The 21805-nt window shown below is 30.3% G+C and overlaps 1 protein-coding gene across 1 annotated transcript; it reads left to right on the top strand.

Annotated features, from left to right (window-relative positions):
* The first annotated feature begins 432 nt into the window (after positions 1 to 432).
* On the top strand, positions 433 to 20888 carry LOC114422993 (ABC transporter B family member 2-like). Its single transcript, XM_028389576.1, has 12 exons — positions 433 to 1040; positions 1711 to 1765; positions 1901 to 2076; positions 12049 to 12249; positions 13008 to 13267; positions 13930 to 14470; positions 15607 to 16013; positions 16804 to 17222; positions 18106 to 18347; positions 18437 to 18684; positions 19063 to 19475; positions 20035 to 20888. Exons 1-12 carry the CDS (start codon positions 798 to 800, stop codon positions 20592 to 20594), a joined length of 3765 nt encoding a protein of 1254 aa, XP_028245377.1. The 5' UTR covers positions 433 to 797; the 3' UTR covers positions 20595 to 20888.
* The last annotated feature ends 917 nt before the right edge of the window (positions 20889 to 21805 follow it).

A 21805-nucleotide genomic window follows, 5' to 3' on the forward strand; every position in this document is an offset into this window, starting at 1 on the left:
AGTTGAACGCAACTACGCAAGTGACATTAATTACTTATTTACTACTGTAGCAATTTCTTAGCAGTTAAGTTAAAATGGATAAACAAACAATATATACGAAAATACTGCCATGAACATCAAAACATAAGTTTGATATCTTGTTATTTTCCAAGGCATTTCCTTGCTCATTAAGTATTGAAAAAAATTCTTGGACACTCTCTTAGCTCTCTGCGCCTTAAGAAAATGACTACAGAGATAGATAATTGATTTAACAAATAATATAATATAAAAATAAATAAATAAATAAATAAAAAGAAACGAAAAATATTGATGGAGTGTTTGAAATTTATAGATATTCAAATATTAACACTATTAAGCATAATTACGAAAGTGATCACCCATTATATATTATATATACAAGACATTTGATTTATGGAATATATATATATATATATATATATATATATATATATATATATATATATATATATATATATATATATATATATATCCCTCTAATAAAAATGGACTATATATAATTATTATCTGCATACGATAATAAATTACAAAACCGTATTTAACGTTTACAACATAATAATAAATGTCCCGTCATTTTCCCCTTATATTATAAATTTATGACTCATCCACCACCACACTTCTGTTCTTGCTGCTATCTTTCCCTCCTCTTCTTCTTCTTCACGTTTTCAATACATTCCTTCTTTTTCTACAATTCTGCTACAACTAATCATCGCATGTTTTTGCAACGCCCTTGGAGTTGGTGAAGCTTATAGAGCTTAGTTTCTTTCCTTGTTTTGACCATGGATATAAACGAGGGAAGAAAGAAGGAAAAGGGCACACAACAGGAACGAAGAAAGGTTCCTTTTCTCAAGCTGTTCTCCTTTGCTGATTTCTACGATTGTGTTTTGATGGCTATTGGAACTGTTGGGGCATGTGTTCATGGTGCTTCTGTGCCTGTTTTCTTTGTCTTCTTTGGAAAGATTATCAATGTCATAGGCTTAGCTTACCTTTTTCCCAAAGAAGCTTCCCACGAAGTTTCCAAGGTTTGTATTAATTAATTTGTTTTATAATACTAGCTTTATGAATTGTCTACTTCCCATGCATAATTGGGTACCATTCCATCATCTTCCTCTTTAAAATTTGTGAGTTAGCTAGCTTAACGAAAATCACCTTACTGCCCTTATCAAATACAGCTAAAGTTCATAATTAGAGGTTGTTTTGGTCTTTTCCGTCCGTATTTGCAATCAATCAAGTCCTTCTTTCTCTCTTTCCACAAATTTTTACGATTTTAATTTTAATATACCGACATGAAAATAAATTTTACACTATCATTTTTTTAGAAATTATTGTATAACCAATATGCTGTTGGTTAGAATGAAATTGGATTCACATCTTTAGCAAGATATTATATTTGAATTTTGAGAATAATAAAATACGCGATTAAAAGAAAAAATCTCACTAACAATAATTAATTTAATTTTTAACAGAGATTAATAATTAAACTTTTGCACCAATAATATAATGACCCAAAAATAAAATAAAAAATCATTTTTATGCAATACTTTTAAAATAAATAATAAATAAGTTAACAAGGTTTCAATTATATGTCTATATCTGATTCATAATTGGATAACAATGATTTTTTTTTTTTTTACATTATGCGTATATTCTAAATAAATTCAACTTTAATATTGCTTCTTTACAATTTTGCAGTATGCGTTGGATTTTGTGTATCTAAGCATAGCAATATTGTTTTCATCTTGGACAGGTATTAATTATTATATACGACTTTACAGTATTTTAATTCTATTGAAAATAATTTTTTATCAATCTTGATTTGCCAATAATTCATGCACGATTTAATTTCTTTTTTACTATTTTGGGTGGTAAATTGATTACTTAGAGGTGGCTTGTTGGATGCATACTGGGGAACGTCAAGCTGCAAAGATGAGGATGGCATACTTAAGGTCAATGTTGAATCAAGATATAAGTCTTTTTGATACTGAGGCATCTACTGGAGAGGTTATTTCTTCTATTACAAGTGACATCATCGTTGTTCAAGATGCACTGTCTGAGAAGGTATGCATGCATTTGAATTAATTTAATTTGAAGAAATTATGGCTTTAATAATCGTGCTTGGCTCTAGCTTCAAAACGGTGGATATGGTCATGTGTACATTATTTAATTAGTAACTTTGTTTGTTTAATATACGGATAAATTAATGTTTATTTATATAATTAAATTTTACAATAAATAAATATTTTTGTATATTTAAATTGTATTAAAATTAAAATTTAATAATAAATAAATATTTTAAGTGTATAAATTATATTTTAGATTTATGATAAATATTTATATTCTGGTATAATGATATTTTTAATTATTAATATTTTAAAATTATTAATGTTAGAAATAAAGATGAAAAAGATAAATTGAAAAAGATAAGCCCTAAAAATGAAGTAAATGGATAAAGATAAAGTGAGAGAGATTTGAAATTATTGAAAAGGATATTTTTTAGATAATTTTTAAATTTAATTAAATTTGAAATAAAAATAAAAGTTAATTAAAAATGAATAAATTAAAATAATAAAATTAAATACCCAACATGTGAAGTTAGGATAAGATACATAACTTAATGAGAGTGAGAATAAGGGTCTGTTTGAATAGCAGTTAGAAATATTTTTGAGAGCTTCACATTATCAGAAATATAGAACTTTTTTATTTAATAAAAAAACTCTTAAGAGTACTTCTAATCTTTTATTAAAAAAGTTCTAAATCGATAAAATTCTATCATTTAATAATAATTGTTCAAAACATTCTTTACTAAAAAAATAGTTCCTAAAAATACTTGCATTAATAATGAGGATTCGGGTTTAGAATATAGAAGAAATTTTAATTGATTGAGATGTGTGATGTTAAATTTAAATAAAATAAAATATAAACATAAACATAATAACTTATGGTTTAAAATAAAGGATGCATGAGTTTGTTTAAACTTAAAAAAAATAATTTTAAAATAAGTGTTTTTTATATAAATATTTTTTTAAGAAGCAAGTATGATTTATTTCTTAAAATAAGTAGCAGTTGAGACAAACACACTACAATAACAAAAAAATATTTTTTTTTATTAAAATAAGCGTTTTAAACAAATAAGTTTAAAAAACTAGCCAAATTTTTTATATAACTTTATTTTTAAGGAAAAACTTATTTTAAAGTCTCAAAAGATACCGTTAAAATAGTTTCTTCTTTTATTTTCTTAAAAAATATACACAATTATTATATTTTTGCTATATAACATTAAATAATGGTACCCAAAAAATATAACATTAAATAAAAGATACTTTAAAAATTCCCTAAAGTACGCACCCACACATCTTTTATGCTATCATTTTTATAAAAGGTTTAAATATAATTTAAAATAATTACATTTTTATGTAATTAAACAAACACCAAATGAAGAGAGTACTCAATTTTTCTTTCTCATTATTCTTTATCTTATTTATTTTAATTCAGATGGTCTAAAAAATTATACAGCTTCCCTTTTGATTACTTTTTCTAGTTAATTACTTTCTTTTCCATTTTCTCTTATCACCAAGTAGAGATAACAATGAGAGGGGTAGCCGTGAGTAGGAGGCCATTGTTACATGCGTACCAATTTTATATATATTTCATAGGTAGCCATGCATATTTTTTAAAATATAAAATTTTAAAGAAAGAAAAGATTAAAATAAATAATTTCTTAAACATATATTTGTACTCAAAGAATAATTTTGTAATATATATTTATATTAAAAAAATAACTTTGAAATATATATATATTCTGAAAACAATACTCATATCATATGTCCTCATACTTTACATATAATAAAAAGTATTTAAGTAATTTTGAGATGCAAGTATTCGCAATTATAAGGATATCTTGTTATCCACTTCGATCATCTGAATAATAAAAAAATATTTTTTTATTAACAACAACCATAATTATTTGATTTAAGATTTAGTTATACTTAAAGATTCTTTATCTTTCCACAAAATTGTATTATATGGGAATTAAACTTTGGTTATTTCTCATAAATTTAACATGTGTTACCATGTGAGTTATCCATTAAGTATAAATATTTTTTTAAAAAAAAAAGAATAAGCAGATACTTATTAAATTATCCAATCTGTAACAAATTTTATCGGTAGATATTTGTATTTGTTTTCTCATGTCTACGACCTAGAACACAAATTTCTCTCTGACACCATAGATTATATCTTTTGTGACAATCCATCAATATGGATTTAATGAATTGGTTTGCATTAAGTTGGCGATAGATACGTTTGTTTCAAGGACTGGACATTTTGCTTGACATATTTAGATGAACCGTACGGCTGTAATTATGAGAAAGAATAAAGACCTACGCGTATCACGATCAAAACATTGTAACACGATAATTTATTGGTTGGTAGTAATTGATATTGTTGATCATTAGCCTTCTTTTCCCCTGTTAGGATAATTTTTGATAGACAATAATTGAGGTGCCTATATATAAGCCTTCTTTTCAGCCGTTAGAAAAATGTTTTATAGGCAATCATTGAGGTGTTTATAGTTAGAGATAGAAAAAATAAAAAAATAAAAAATAATAACTATAATAAAGGAATTTGCTAACATAGACCCACCCAACACATTTTTCATTGAAAAAAAGAATCATTCATCTTTTATTTTTATTTTTTTTATGAAACCACGCCACCTTAAGATCACTCATCCTAATTATGTTGACACCAATAAGCTTAAGGATACTATGAAACAGACCTAGAAACTTATTGATAGAAAAAAAAAAAATACAAGAATGCAACATGTGAGGGGCCCAAACAAAACTCACATAAAACAAAATCTATAGCTAGGAAGATCAAATTTTTCTCTAAAGGAAAACTCTTTAATAGGGTAAACTATATCTGACCAAATAAAACTCACCTCATGAATACCCAAATTAGCTACACCACTTGTACAACTATTTCCCTCTCTAAAAATAAGAGACACCACAAAATTCAATGAATTTGTGTAAGAAACAATTCATCTAGCAATTCCTCAAGTTCCACGGCACAATGGAAGGATCCTTAAATGCCAACACAACAAGTGAAGAATCGAACTCAAGCCATAGCTTAGACCGACCTTTAGATAGCGTTATTTCCAATGCGTAAATAGCTCCTATAATCCCAGCTTCCAAAAGATGATTTAAGACCCAAATGATGAGTAAAACATCCTAAAAAAAACTCCCCCATGTAGCCCGTGGAGAAGTTACTACCTGCGAAAGCAACAACAACTTTTATATCATTAAGTATACGATGCATTTGGAAGGGGCATTTTCTAAAAGCGGGCATGGTTTCTACTTATCCATAGATACCAAGATGTACGAATTACTTCCGCAATGATCACATCCTTGACCTGAGCGCTAGAAGCTTTTGCAGCCATTTAGAAAGGCTAGAGAGTCCATCTTCAACTAAGTTTGCAGCCTCAAGCTTAACCAGTGCCAATTTGAAAACAAGCCCTTTGAAAATCTTCCTTTGTAAATGGGGCTATCAACAACTCATTGTCATCTTTAGAAACTGATGTTTGGATAGCATCATTGACTTCCTAGAATGATCCTTCAGATTGATTAAAGATCTTTTTGAAATAGTTAAGAGCAACATGACACATTTCTCTTTGATCAACGATCACTCTACCATCATCATCTTAAGACTTTGATGGAATTTATCTTTTTTCGCGTGGTATCCATAGAATGGAAAAATCGAGTGTTGGAGTCTCCATGTTGATGCCAATGGACTTTGGCTCTCTGTCTCCAATATTTATCCTCCTTAACTAGCAAGGAATCTAGTTGTTCTTGTTTTCTCTTTAAATAAGCCCATTAATTGTGCATCATCAAGCCTTCAAAGTCTCCCAGGGTCTTTCTTAAGACTAGTTATCTCTTCATTAAAATGTCAATTTAAGGTTTTACCTTAATTCTCCAACTCCCCCGTACATGCTTTTATTTTATGGGGTATACTTTCTTGAGCAGCTTGCTGCCAACTGAACTGCACCACTTCCTCCAACTCCTTCTTGTCCAACCAAACATTCTCAAACCTAAACCTCATTCTCACGAACTCCTTTTTCTTTGTGTAAACTTGAAGATGGATTGAAATGCGGTAAGATATAGGGGTGATCAAATTTACTAAAGTAGCATTTGGAAATTTATCCAACCGTGAACTAGATACTAAGGCTCGCTCTGTTGAGCCTCCCTTCGACTGCATTGGTTGTTCCCTGACTTCGAACCCATGTGTACCAATAACCCTCTAGTGGCAAACCTAACAATTGACACTCCATCGTCATTTCCCGAAAACCTTGGAAAAGCCACTACGGATAATCTACTCTACCCTCTTTATCGTTGTCAGAAAATAAATCATTAAAATAAACTATTATGCACCACGAAAGGTTTGAAACTAACGCGAGATGTTTACTAAGATCCTATGATTCCTTGCAACGGTTTCTGTTCGGGTAGCCATAATTAAAAACCTGTTAACCTGCATCCTTCATTGTCACTGTCGATCTCCAATCTCAATACTCAATATCAATGAAATGATTAGAGCATGCTATAATTTTATAGTTGAACGCCTTCCTCTACAACACCACTAGGCCTCCTCCCCCCCCTCACGATCTACCAACAAATTGTAACAACCCACCACCATCACATGGAACTAGAAACTAACTTAAGCGGAAAATTTTATTTTAATTCATTTAAAACTCTTCAATTAATTTATTTATCAAAGTATTTTTAAACTTTTTGCGTTTCAAAGGCCAAAGGCTAAAATCCACAACACCAAAATAAAACATCACACACATACACACACACACATAACATCGTAGTAACTCAAATCTCCTCAGAACATGCATGTAAATATAAACAACACTATAAAGATAAACTACATAAACTCTGAGCTGATCAACAATATACATAACTTTAAAGAGAAAATAAAAACGGATGACAAGTCTTCACGTCTAGATACACATATCCATGAAGTCTTCAAAGACAAAAGATCACCTCCTATCCATTTGCTCCCCACATACGTCAGATACAAGATTATCACAAACATGAACCACACGTGCAACAATGCAATGTTAAGCTTACAAAAAACAAGCATACTAAAACAGTAGACAACTTAATAGCTAAAGCATAAGCATGCACCATCATATACATATATAAAATAATATTTGAAAATTGTACTTAAGACATAAATCTTAGAAATTCATATAACAAAGCATCTCATAATAATCATCAATTCTTCAATCATTACATCAAGATTTAATCATCATACACCAGCATCATCATCATCATTAGTCACATGATTCATCCATAAAATATCATCATCATCATTAATTAGTCCATCAATCATTGACACCAAATACAAACTCGACTCCATGAAAATTTACACTACACAAAAAATTAACCTAAGTACATCCCTTAACATAGTCACACGTTATAATCTAACCATTCGAGGAGACTCAGATTAATCCTATGAAGGATTTATGGAGGGTGGGTAGTGGATTACCTTGGTAAGGTATGCATTAACCTTGATCTCTCTAGGAGTTTTCCCACACATCTATTTTATAGGCCCCTTTAGCATTAGTCACCACAAAAGCCTTCAATACTAAGTTGAAGGCCATCCTAGCACCCTCCAGCACTAGGTTCACAAACAACAACAAAACTTAGATTCCTTGAGGTTTGAGCTATGACACATTTGTAGCCATCATCTCTCTCATGGTCTGTCTTAAGAATCTAAGTTTCATCATCAACAACAATCCATCTCATATGCACTAAAATGATCATTAATCCTCCTAGGAGATAGTTCTCAACACTTTTGACGTGTCATTCGAAGTTAAAACATAATGGTGACACTCAGGAAGATACACCACTAGACGTGACCCCTAGGTTGCTTTAGTGAGACAAAGTTACATGAAACTCACCTTCTCAAGTATACAAATTTCCAACAACAACAAAATCTTCCCAAATGATATAGCTAACTCCTTTTCACACATGTGGATAATTCTCAAAACAAGATTATCATCAATAACAATCATACATTATCTTTCATTATCAACAAATTCACCTCATCAAATAATATCCATATAGGTTCAATTCATCATTCATATCTCACTCACCAATTATGAATTCTTACCTAGTACATTAGCACCACGAGAATTTTTACAAATCAAGTTCTCATACTCAAACACCAACATCATCATATGAATGTGAATTACATGATAATAACAAAAATTCAACTCAATTACACCATTAAGAGTATATCATACTACAACAAGACATATACATATATCATCACTTTGACAATTAACATTTATCAAACTTAATATTCATATATGCATTTACCCAAACATAAGATAATCATCTTATATTAGTCAATAAAAGAAAGTTAATTACATAAACTCTACTCCATTGATTCTATTTTATCTCATACAACAAGGACAATTCACATTAAAAAATCACTAGGGAACATATTTCTCATATGCAATAGGGGCAGGTGCTTAAGCGCCACTATCCTTGCGCTTAATAGTGATCTGGAGCTTAAGCTCAACAAAAGTGGCGCTTAAGCCCTACCTTCCCAATGCTTAAGCCCCAACATACATCTAACAACATTTTAGTTTTAACCATGATAACTCATTCTAATGTGATTTTTGGTTACCAAAGCATCCCTAAACATCCCAAAATATCGATTTATGATAAAAACAAGGATTCCATACAATACAGATCCATATCTAAGCATTTATACAATCAAAGGATTTAGTAAAAAGGTCAAGCTCCCCTTATCTCCATAGAACCAAAAAGAGAACTTTGCGAAGAAGAAAGAGAAAATGATGAACTTTGGGTCCAAGGGAGGAGCTCTCCTCCACTCCAACAACAAGTCCACCTTAGCAACATCACCCCAAACCCAAAACAACCACAAATGAAATCAAAACCCAAAACCAAGCTTTTTCATGAGCTCCCATACGTGCTCTATGGGAAAATGAAGACAATGAGCGTAAGAAGAAGTGCTTACCACTTAATGGCTCAACCAAACGACATCGGGGGGGGGGGGGGGGGGAGGTTCTCCTTTGATCACCAACACCAAACCTCAAACTTTTAGGATTTAGGTATCTTCTGGAGAAGAAGAAGAAGAAGAAGAAGAAGAGAAAATAAAAAAGCTCCTTCTAAATGCAAATTTGAATTGTGAGGGTTAGGTAAGAGTTTATGACCCTTACAGTTCTCTTTTTCACCCATAGGCTTTCTCCAAGCACACCCTCCCCTAAACATACATCCAGGCTCAAACTCACTAAAACTTACTATTTGTTCCTAAAATAAGGTTTTTCACATACGTAATCATACATATAAACAACACACCATCACCTCTTAATTAATTACAGGAACTTAAATTAAATTCAATTATTCTTGCAATCTAATTAAAATCACTTAATGTGACAATATGAAAGCATAATTTACAAAAACAATGTTCAAACTAAATACTTTTAAGTTAGAATTTAAAATATATTATTGTGATCTATTTATTAAAAGTATCATTGTTGTACACTATCAGACATAATCTAATACACACACACACACACACATTAGCCAAGGGAATATTAAAAGTGGCAACAACTATATCATCTCAAATTCTAAGATGCAGTTATGCTTGATAAAAAAAAAATCTATAAACAACACAAGCATAAGGTGCATATTGAATTTTCTCATGAGTGATATTGTTCAACTAAAAATAAAAAATAAAAAATGCATGACCCGCGAAGTCAACCGAGTCACCAGGTCATTGGTTTGAAGTCGAGTTGCACCAAGTTGCATCGGGTTGTACAAAGTCATGTGGATTTTTGGTCCAAGTGGTGGTTTGGTCCATGTGGGTGCCTGGTTCTCAGTCCAACAGGTCAACCCGGCCTATCCAAACCAAGTCTAATAAATATGAACGATAGTGTGGTGCAAAGTTGCTCCTACTAATACAACCAAACTATATGCAAATGATTGTTGGTTGGAAAGATAAGTAGGGGTTTTGGAAATTTGTAAAAATAAATCATAAATGAACTAAAGTCACTTGATTACCATTTAACTTATGTTAGTCTAAATAAAGGAGGAATGAATTTTTTTGTCAAGCAAAAAATGTGTTATGTGCTAACATACACCTTCTAATTTTTAGTGGGTCTATGTTAATAAATCCCTTTAATAAATGAAATAATATATTAAAAAATATTAATTAAATATTTATACTTTTTCTTGGAAGTCAAATATTTATACTTATTTTAAATATACAACTCTAATAAAGATACATATTAAAAAAATTGTCATCTAAAAAAGATCATTAGTTAAAAAAAAAAATGCTTTCACAAGATAATATTATTTATATATGAGGATATTAAGAAAAAGCTGAAAAAAAAAGATTAGTTTGAATGAAGCAATAAGAAAGTCGAGGCAAGGTCTATAGGGGACTTTAATTGTTGAAACAAATGAAGAGAATGAGACGAAAGCAGGATACAGGATTAACACAACTTATAAAATGTAAGTAGACCGTAAGTGATCGATAATATTGATAAATATTTTTTATAAATATTATAGTAATAAAAAAAAACCTCCCTCGTCACTTTATTATATACATAATATGATATTAGAAACTCAAAGTGTCCTACTAAGCCAAAGCCAGTAGTTATTTCATGTTTAACTTTAACATTTTCATTTTTCATGTCTTTTCTTTTTTCTTGACATGTCGTTTTTTACTTTTCGTATAATTTTGTATAGTTGTACTAAGATTAGACATTTTCTTATCTCTGTTTTAACTTTGAGTTTTATAATTAGGACTTTCACATTTTAGATGTATAAAAAAACATGTAAATCTATATTAATATTATTAATATGATTGATAAATAATTTTATATTTTTAACATGTAATTAGAAGTTTGATCTATGATTTGTGCGCATGAAAAAAAAAATATATGTTAAAAAAATCAATACTTTAAATGGACCTTCATACCTCAAAGAATTAATCTTTAACACTCGACCGAAAGATAAATAGATTCACCCAAAAAAGCGTGCACCTCTATATATCCTTAAAAAAGCATTAATGTGTATATGTATAAACATATAGTTCGTATTATATATATTATTCTATTAATATTATTTTAATATTTTTTATCTTAATATTGTTAAATTGTAAACATATTTATATATTATATACCATTGTTACAAGACTTAATGACTTTCAATTATTATTGACTCTACTCATCTTAATTTTTTATTGTGAGACCATTGTTGTGTGAATCTTTTTAGGTTGTTGTTTTTGTTTGTGACACAGGAGAGTCTTCCAAAACATTGAACAAAATAATTACTTCCTTCAGTTTTTATTATAAGGTCTAATTAATTAATTCATAGATTAAAAATTGATTAATTTAATTGAGTGTAAAATTTGTCATATTTTTTTGAAACTTTCCCTCTGAACAAACTACTTAAAGTTAATGATTTAAGTGAACGAAATTTTCTTAATTTTTACAGAAATAATTATTACATTTTTTTTACATATTTAATTACTACATTTTCTTAATATTTATATAATGGCATTCTATATGAATTATGAAAGTTTTTATCATTTGAAATAGAATTTTTGTAGTGATAAAAAATTCACCATGTTTTCTTATTTATATTGTTTAAAATGAAAATTAATTTTAATTTTATGCGTAAAATCTTGGTAACTATTTTTTTATAAGTCATTGTTTATTAAATAAGTATTTATTAGTATTTAAATGTTTAAATAATAATAAAAGAAGAAATTTTCTTGGCCTCCCCTCTAATTAAGAGACTTCTAAACTTCTGGATCAGTCCTGAAACAATGTTACTTTTTTTCATTTCACTATTTTTTGTATGTCTTTAAAAATACAAAATTAAAACTAAAAATATTCCTTTTATAAAACCACACTCTTTTACACACACACAAACTATGCTGGCTTAGCGTTAATTAACGATACAATAAACTTATTTGATGTATATACAGGTTGGGAATTTCATGCACTACATAAGCCGTTTTATCGCAGGCTTTACCATTGGTTTTGTCAGAGTGTGGCAGATCAGTTTAGTGACACTTGCCATTGTACCCTTAATTGCCCTTGCTGGAGGCCTTTATGCATACGTGACAATTGGTCTTATTGGAAAAGTTCGAAAATCATATGTGAGAGCTGGTGAGATCGCTGAAGAGGCAAGTAACATCATGTTTTATACCCTACATTAGACAAAATTGAGTATTTTGGTCTTCTACCTTGTACATATAATTGTAGTGAATATCACTGGCTGATTAGATTGCAAGTGCATGTTAAAATTGATTATATCATGGTATAAATATGATTTTAGCCTATATTTTTTAATTTTAGATTTAGCTCTTTATTTATTTATTTATTTATTTTACTTTTCAAATTTTTTAATTTTAGTTTTAGATCCCACCATCGTTCATATGATAATGCTATCACTTGTATTTAGATGTCCTGTTAGTGGATCACTTGTATTTAGATGTCATAGTGGTCACTTTGAGTGAAATACATTTAATATAATTGTATACATATTATGTGGTCATTAAATTTTCTTTGATAATTATGATATAAAATTACTCATTAAAAGTAGTTATAAATTTTCATCAAAATTTTGAGTGCATATAAGGTGGATATTTTCTTCTTAACATGATTTATTTCATACTTAAGAATTAATCAGGATCCTAAACCACTTGATTAAGAGATATAAATCTTTACCACGTATGATTGTTGATTAATGTCGTCATTAAATAATAATAAAAATCATTTTCAATTTTTTTAAAAATTAAAGCTAATAAAATATAATTTTGAAGGAGTAAAGGTAAAATTGGTGCTAGCTAACAAACTTATTTATTAGTTGTAGGTATATTATTCATTGACCATATTAGTTGTACGATGACCATATTATACTACTACTCTTTGTGAATTTAAGGTGATAGGCAATGTGAGAACGGTACAAGCATTTGCAGGAGAAGAAAGAGCAGTGAGATCATACAAAGTAGCTCTGATGAACACATATAGAAATGGTCGAAAAGCAGGTTTAGCAAAGGGTCTGGGATTAGGCTCTATGCATTGTGTCCTTTTCCTTTCATGGGCTCTTCTTGTTTGGTTCACTAGCGTAGTTGTTCACAAGAATATCGCCAATGGTGGCAACGCTTTCACTACCATGCTCAATGTAGTCATTTCTGGCCTGTAAGTAAGCCTTTCTTACTTTCTCCTATATTATTGGTGCCAAGCTAGCTACATCGATCCAAATTACATGAAGTTTCATTATTTAGAATAATAAATATTTTTTTATTGACAAATGTTAGGTATTAATTGATAGTTTTTCAGTTGGTGGATGAATTTGAATACACCATCTCTTCACGATCTCTTCGCTCTTCTCTCTTTACTACTCTATGTTCGATTTGGTCTTTTAGTTGATTTTTATTTATTTTTACTAATTGAAAAATTTATTTGACTGTTCGGTAAATAAATTTTTTAAAATATTAATTTTTAACTTTTTATATTTTCTTTCACTTTTATTTTTAATATATTTATTTTTTTTTAATTCTTTTTATAAAAATCATAATTTTATTATTTAACTGTAATCTTATATTTTTTAAATACTTTAAATGTTAGTTTTACTAAATACTGATAATTTAATTAATTAATTTTTTGACTTCTAACTAACTTTTCAATTAATTTTATTATACAAGTAAACCTTATAATCCCTGAATAATGGATATTGTATAATGAATTAGTTGTAGCATAGACAAATTAAGGAATATCCTACTATCAACTCTTCAGTAGTTTATTTTAGTGGCAGAGATAACTTTTCTAAATTATATAATTTATGATGTTTTGGGTTTCAGGTCACTTGGGCAGGCAGCCCCAGATATTTCTGCATTTATAAGAGCAAAGGCAGCAGCTTATCCCATTTTTGAGATGATAGAGAGGGACACAATGAGCAAAGCCAGCTCAGAAAATGGTAAAAAGTTAAGCAAATTGGAAGGTCACATCCAGTTCAAGGATGTCTGTTTCAGTTATCCATCTCGTCCTGATGTGGTTATCTTCAACAATTTTTGTATTGAGATTCCTTCAGGGAAAATTTTAGCTCTTGTGGGAGGAAGTGGTTCTGGAAAGAGCACAGTTATATCGCTGATTGAGCGCTTTTATGAACCACTTTCTGGTCAAATACTATTAGATGGGAACAATATCAGGGAACTTGATCTTAAATGGCTTAGACAACAAATTGGATTGGTTAACCAAGAACCTGCACTTTTTGCCACAAGCATCAGGGAGAACATACTGTACGGAAAAGATGATGCCACTCTTGAAGAAGTAAATCAAGCTGTGATTCTTTCTGATGCTCAGTCTTTCATTAACAATCTTCCTGATGGGTTAGATACTCAGGTAAGAATTCACCTTCTGGACATTTATTTTTTACACTTTCACTATTGCATCTTGCATCTCTCATTGTTTTTCGGAATGTAAATTTATATTATAGAATCAACCTTTTGAAATGCAACGTGAGGGTGTAGGATACAATAACCAACTTTCAGCAAGGGCGGACCCAACTGTAAATGAGAGAGTGCATATGCACCCTCTGGTTTTTGAGAAAATACAAATATATCTACTATTATTATCTCTTTGCACCTCCTATTTTTATAATTTGAATCCATTGCTCTTAATTTTTCACAGTTGTAAAATTTTATGCTTTATGGGATAACTTCTTTTCTTAAGTTTTGCTCCCCTTTCGGTTTACTATCTACTTTACGCTTTATTAAGCTGACATTTCATTTTTTGCGGCATATGACACTTGATTTCAATTTTTATATGTATGATAGTTAAACAAAATTAAAATAAATTACCCCTATTGACTAACATAGGATCCTGGATTCGTCACTAACCGTCAGAATTTTAACATAAAACAAAGATCCAAAACTTTGTCTCGGCGCCTAAAGAAATTTAGTTTCCCGCGTTAAGAATATTGTCTAGTAGGACGGTGGAATTAACGGAATTTCAGATATGATGACCATACTGGTATCATATCATAAATGTTTGAAATTTCTATCCCAATAATTTCACAGTGGTTGAGAATAGGTGAAGGTGAAAAATATTTACCTATAAGTTATCTATTTGAAGAAACTGTTACTGGTAGTTACTGGTAGCTACTATCTCTAGGAATTTTGCACTTTTTAAAGAGTAATTCCAGGGCTCCAAAATAAACATTAGACTATGCAAATTGTAGGGAATAAGTGTGTCAATTCGATACTTTGTTAAACAAGGGCAGGGAAATGGTTTTTATAACTCAAAGTAAAATATGATAGATGATTTTTCCTTTGAAGATGATACCCTTGAGTTAAAGAGTAAAGTAACTCAAACTTAAGTTTTAGGTCTATAATATTTATTATTAATTTGTTAAAGTAAAAAAAATCACATATATTACATGTCACTATATTTCCTTTAAAGCAAAATCTCTTTCAATTTTTGTTCTAGGCTTCACATTCTGCTGTTAGACCCGTGCTGATACTAAATTTCTTTTTCAGGTTGGTGAGAGAGGGATACAGTTATCAGGGGGACAGAAACAAAGGATAGCAATATCTCGTGCTATAGTTAAGAATCCATCAATCCTTTTATTAGATGAAGCAACCAGTGCTCTGGATTCAGAGTCGGAGAAAAGTGTACAAGAAGCTCTTGATCGTGTAATGGTTGGTAGAACAACCGTAATAGTTGCACACAGACTTTCTACCATTAGGAATGCAGATATGATCGTTGTTATTGAGGAGGGAGGAAAGGTGGTGGAAATTGGAAATCATGAGGAACTCATTTCCAACCCAAATAATAATGTATACGCATCTCTTGTTCAAATCCAAGAAAAGGCCTTTTCTCAAAGCCACATTTCTGGGGATCCTTACTTGGGAGGGTCATCAAGGTACTTGGGAGGGTCATCAAGGTACTAATAGAGATTACTTGATGATATTAATTTATGGCATTGGTATTCATCTTTTAAAGTTAGTTGCTGCAAATTTTAGTATATATTAATAGGTTAAAATATGTTCGTGATTCTTAGTAAATGAATTTTGTTTTTTAATAATTTTTTTTCGTAAAATTAAAATTTTGTTTTTGATTTTTTTTTATTTTCAGATAATTTAGTGAATTTTTTGTTTTTTGTTGATAACTTTTTTTTCATTTGTTATTAGTCTCTTGAAAAAAATTAATAATAAATAATTTTTTTATCAAAAAATAAATACAAAATTTACGAATTTATTAAGAACTAAAAAATATAAAGAATAAAAATAAAATTTTTATTTTATTAAAGACTATAATTTTTTTTTATCAAGAAACAAACAAAATTTAAATATTTATTAATGATAAAAAATATATTTTAACCTTATTAATATTTATTCAACTTTTAAGCTTAATCAAGTGACTCTATTAAAATGATATTGTAACGGATATTTTTGAATAAATTTTAATAAAAATATTTTTAGAAAAAGAAAATAAAGAAAAAAAATAAAACAAATTTCATAATCTAAAATGAGTTTATGCATAAGCTCATTTTAGATGTAAAGAAACTCATTTTTTTTTCATATTTTCTTATCAAAGTACTCCTACTTTTAGATAAACTTATCCAAACATATCCTAAATATTCTTCTGCCTCAACCTTTTACGTGTACTCTACCAGGATGACATAACATCTTCCATTTATGTTGATATGTTTATTATTCTGATTGTAACATAAGGCACCTAGGAGAGTCATCATCCCGCGCAACAAGCTTTCGTGGTAGTTTCCGATCAGATAAAGAATCAACTAGCAAGGCTTTTGGAGATGAAGCCGAAGGTAGTGTTGGAAGTTCTTCAAGGCATGTCTCAGCAAGAAGACTGTATTCAATGATTGGTCCTGATTGGTTTTATGGTGTTTTTGGAACCTTGGGTGCATTTATTGCTGGAGCACAGATGCCACTTTTTGCTCTTGGAATCTCTCACGCTCTTGTATCTTATTACATGGACTGGCATACAACACGTCATGAAGTGAAAAAGGTTGCTCTACTCTTCTGTGGGGCAGCAGTTTTAACCATCACTGCGCATGCCATTGAACATCTTTCCTTTGGAATCATGGGGGAACGGCTTACTCTTCGGGCAAGAGAAAAAATGTTTTCTGGTAATTGTGATCAAACTAATAATTATGACTAACTTGCCCTTCTACTTATGTGCTTGGCTTCCTAAGAAATTTTAATGCCTTTTTAATCTTCCTCTTGAAATGATAATAATATTTAACTTAAAGGATTGACGAATGATATAAGGTTCCAATATTTTTATTTGAGTGAAAATGATTTATTTACTAAGAGAATTCGTGTTTGATTTTCATCATGTGCGAATTCACTTGATATAACTATAATCACTTATTATGAGGAGAATTAGTTAAAAGTTATATATTTAATTCAATAAATTTAGAGACACATGTAATATTTGACTTAGGACAATAATAATAATAATAATAGTTAAAAGTCGTGTCTTGATATTTTTATTGTCTAAGAGAATAAAAATCTTTATCCTGCTATTGTATCTAAAAAATTTTAAGTGTTCATTCATTGTCCTATTGATTCTAAAATATATCTATCAAAGTAATAATATAGACATTATATTAAAATATATTTTTGATTCTTAATAAAAATGTGAATTTTTATATTTATTATCTGATAAAAAAATTGTATTGAGTTTCTAATAAAATGATAATTTTATTTTGGTCTTTGATATCTTTATTTGGTTTCTCTCATAATTTTTTTTATTTGTTGTTAATCTTTTTAAAGGGACTAATAACAAATGAAGTTTTTGTAGAGATCAAAATTTATTAATTTATAAAGATAAAAAAGAGTGTCAAAAATCAAAAAATAAAATTTTTGTTTTATCAAGAATAAAGAATGAAGAATTTTTTTTATTAAGAAATAAATATAAAATTTGAATATTTATTAGTGATCATAAACATATTTTAGCTAAATATGTTTCTTTTACTAACTTTCCTTGTTGTGATCATGTGGGCGCAGCTATTTTGAAGAGTGAAATTGGCTGGTTTGATGACATAAACAACACAAGTTCTATGCTTTCATCACGTTTAGAGACTGATGCAACATTTTTAAGAACTGTAGTTGTTGATCGATCAACGATTCTTCTGCAGAATGTTGGTCTGGTTGTTGCTTCATTTATTATTGCCTTCATGTTGAACTGGAGGATAACGCTTGTTGTATTGGCCACATACCCTTTAATCATTAGTGGTCACATTAGTGAGGTTTCCCTCTTGCTCCATCTTTCAACATTACCAAACTAGTACATCGATCTGTTTTTGTGTTTTAACAACTTTTGTTGCCAATATTTCAGAAACTATTTATGCAAGGATTTGGGGGCAACCTGAGCAAAGCATATCTAAAAGCCAACATGTTGGCTGGGGAGGCTGTGAGTAATATCCGCACTGTGGCTGCATTTTGTGCTGAACAAAAGGTCCTTGACCTTTATGCTCATGAGCTTGTGGAGCCTTCCAAGCGTTCATTCAATCGAGGCCAAATTGCTGGCATATTCTATGGCATTTCCCAGTTCTTTATTTTCTCTTCTTATGGCCTTGCCTTGTGGTACACGCTCTTGCTTCTTTTTTTGTTTAATATATATATTACAATTGTTAGGGACAAAAAAAGTAAACAAACTTTAACATACATAATTATTTAACATTTAAACAAATTTTTAAAATGCTAAAGTGTAAAGATAAAAAAATGTTTAAATTTTTATTAAATAAATTATAAATTAAGTGATTAAACACAAATGATTAATGTGGTGAAGTTAGAGTTGAATCGTTCAGATATTATCTGAGTTCGATTTTTTATGAAAATAATTTTTTGTCATGTTTTATCTACTTTGTAATGTACAAGAGGATTAAGACAAAAAAAAATATTAATAAATTTAAAGAGTAGAGGATTGTCTTTATACTGAGAGTGAGACTTAAACTTTCACAGGTATGGATCCGTGTTGATGGAAAAGGAGCTTTCTAGCTTCAAATCAATTATGAAGTCATTTATGGTTTTAATCGTAACAGCGCTGGCTATGGGGGAGACTTTGGCACTGGCACCTGACCTTTTGAAGGGAAATCAAATGGTTGCATCGATTTTTGAAGTGATGGATAGAAAGACAGGAATATTGGGAGATGTTGGAGAAGAACTGAAGACAGTGGAAGGAACAATTGAGCTTAAAAGAATCCATTTCTGCTACCCTTCAAGGCCAGACGTGGTTATTTTCAATGATTTCAATCTTAAAGTGCTTGCAGGAAAGAATATTGCCTTGGTGGGGCATAGTGGTTGTGGTAAAAGCTCAGTCATCTCCCTTATACTCAGATTTTATGATCCAACATCTGGGAAGGTGATGATAGATGGTAAGATGTTTGAACAGCTTATGCTTTAACAACTCACCCTTATTCCATTATTAATACAATAGAAAAAAGAGAAATATAAGATTTTTTTTCACAAAATAAAATGCGTAATGCTAGACACATATTGGCATCCATTAGTCAATCATTAAAACGGCTCATTGGCTACATGTGTATCAATCTAATGTCAATGTCTATTTATTATAAAGGCTTAAATATGTTTATAATTTTTAATATATATTCAATTTTTGTTTTGAGTTCTTAATAAAAATTTTGTTGTTTTGAGTCTCTAATATATTAAAAATTTTGTTTTGAATCTCTATCGTCAATTAAGTGATAATATGACATTATCTCAATGGTTCTTTCAATATGTATGAGTCGTCGAGATGATAATGTCATTATTTAACCGACGACAAATACATGAAATAAAACATTTAATATATGAGGACTCAAAATAATAAAAATAATTTATTAAAAACTCAACATATAAATCGGATATATATTATAGACTTAAAGTTATTTAAACGAGAAAACATTCTAACAATGATTCATTAAATTTTTACAGGAAAAGACATCAAGAAACTCAATTTGAAATCCCTTAGGAAACATATTGGCCTAGTTCAACAAGAACCGGCTCTTTTTGCAACATCAATCTATGAAAATATTCTTTATGGTAAGGAAGGAGCCTCAGAAGCAGAAGTGATTGAAGCAGCTAAACTTGCCAATGCTCATAGCTTTATCAGTGCTCTTCCTGAAGGCTACGCCACCAAAGTAGGTGAGAGAGGAGTTCAACTCTCAGGTGGCCAGAAACAAAGGGTAGCTATTGCTAGAGCTGTTTTGAAAAACCCCGAAATTTTGCTGCTAGATGAAGCCACCAGTGCACTTGATTTGGAGTCCGAGCGTGTTGTGCAACAAGCTCTAGACAAATTGATGAAGAACAGAACAACAGTTATAGTTGCACACAGGCTATCCACAATAACAAATGCAGACCAAATAGCAGTATTAGAGGATGGAAAGATAATTCAGAGAGGGACTCATGCAAGACTTGTAGAGAACACAGATGGAGCATACTACAAATTAGTCAGCCTTCAACAACAGCAGCATATACAAGAACATAATGATTAATTGACATGACAAAACAGACCAATGAATTCTTTTATCCGGGACTAATTTGGGTATATATTCATCCTTATGCTGTCACACTTATGTTGTGTTGTTTGTCTGAGGGGAGGGGGAGAGAAATAGGGAGGAAATAATATTGATTTTACGTGGGTTTCGCATCTTTTATATTCTATTTTAATTTAAATACTTTTATTCTATTTTCATCTTCTAAAATAAACACAATATTATAGAGAATGACGTGGAATTTAAATTACATGTTGCTAATTGTTGTGAAGATATAAAATGAATTTTAGATTACACTTTTATTTCTTCTATATTCCAATATTTGCAATTTATATAAGTCTCAATTTTTTAGGTAATATTTTTTTTCATTTTTAAAATTAAACATACGCAGTCTTAGCCTAGCTAATCCAATTGTATATGTCAATATACTGTGTTGATATGGATTATCTCATTTTTTAAATACTAAAATATGTTTTTCGTTCTTACAAAATACCCAAAGTTCATTTTTAGTCCCTTTAAAAAATTATTCGCTTTTCGTCCTCCCAATATTATATTATGTTACTTTTTGGCTTGGAACTAGGTTTGGATTTGTCCAAACCTATGTGTTTGATGAATGTGCATGTAAGCTGATCCATTAGCCAATTAGATGATGACATGTGTTAAAACCTTACCCCCTCTCTCTTCAATCCATGACGCCAACCCCCTCTCTCTCTATGTTGCTCTTTTCTCCACTGACACTCTTCCCTTGAACCACCACACCTCAAGCCCTTGTCGTCCTCTCTGTCATCGTCATCACATGCCTTCATCGTCAATCGCCCCATCACAACGGAGCACAGTTGCTAGAGAGCAACACCGCGTTGCTTCTGGATTCCTTCAAAAGGTGAGGCTTCTCATCTTTCATCGTTTTGATTTGGTCGGAGGAAGGACATTGCAGCTTCAGGTTCATTCACCGAAAGCACCGACACCATGAGAAGAGTGTGGCAAAGTTGAACCTAGCCGGCGAGATCGACGAGCATTGATGCATGGGAACACATTGTGAAGACACATTTTCTCCTCGAGTCGTGGTTTTGTATGCCTTTGTAATGTGATTTTTCAAAAATGTTGTTCAATTGGAGTTTCATTTCACTTCTCTGGATGCTTTTGTATGCAATTTCCTAATTCTTCATGTGATATTGAGGCGTTACGGTGAGGGAGTTTGTGGTGGGTTTGGT

This window comes from Glycine soja, chromosome 8 (assembly GCF_004193775.1).
Source record: "Glycine soja cultivar W05 chromosome 8, ASM419377v2, whole genome shotgun sequence".
In the NCBI taxonomy this organism is placed as follows: Eukaryota; Viridiplantae; Streptophyta; class Magnoliopsida; order Fabales; family Fabaceae; genus Glycine; species Glycine soja.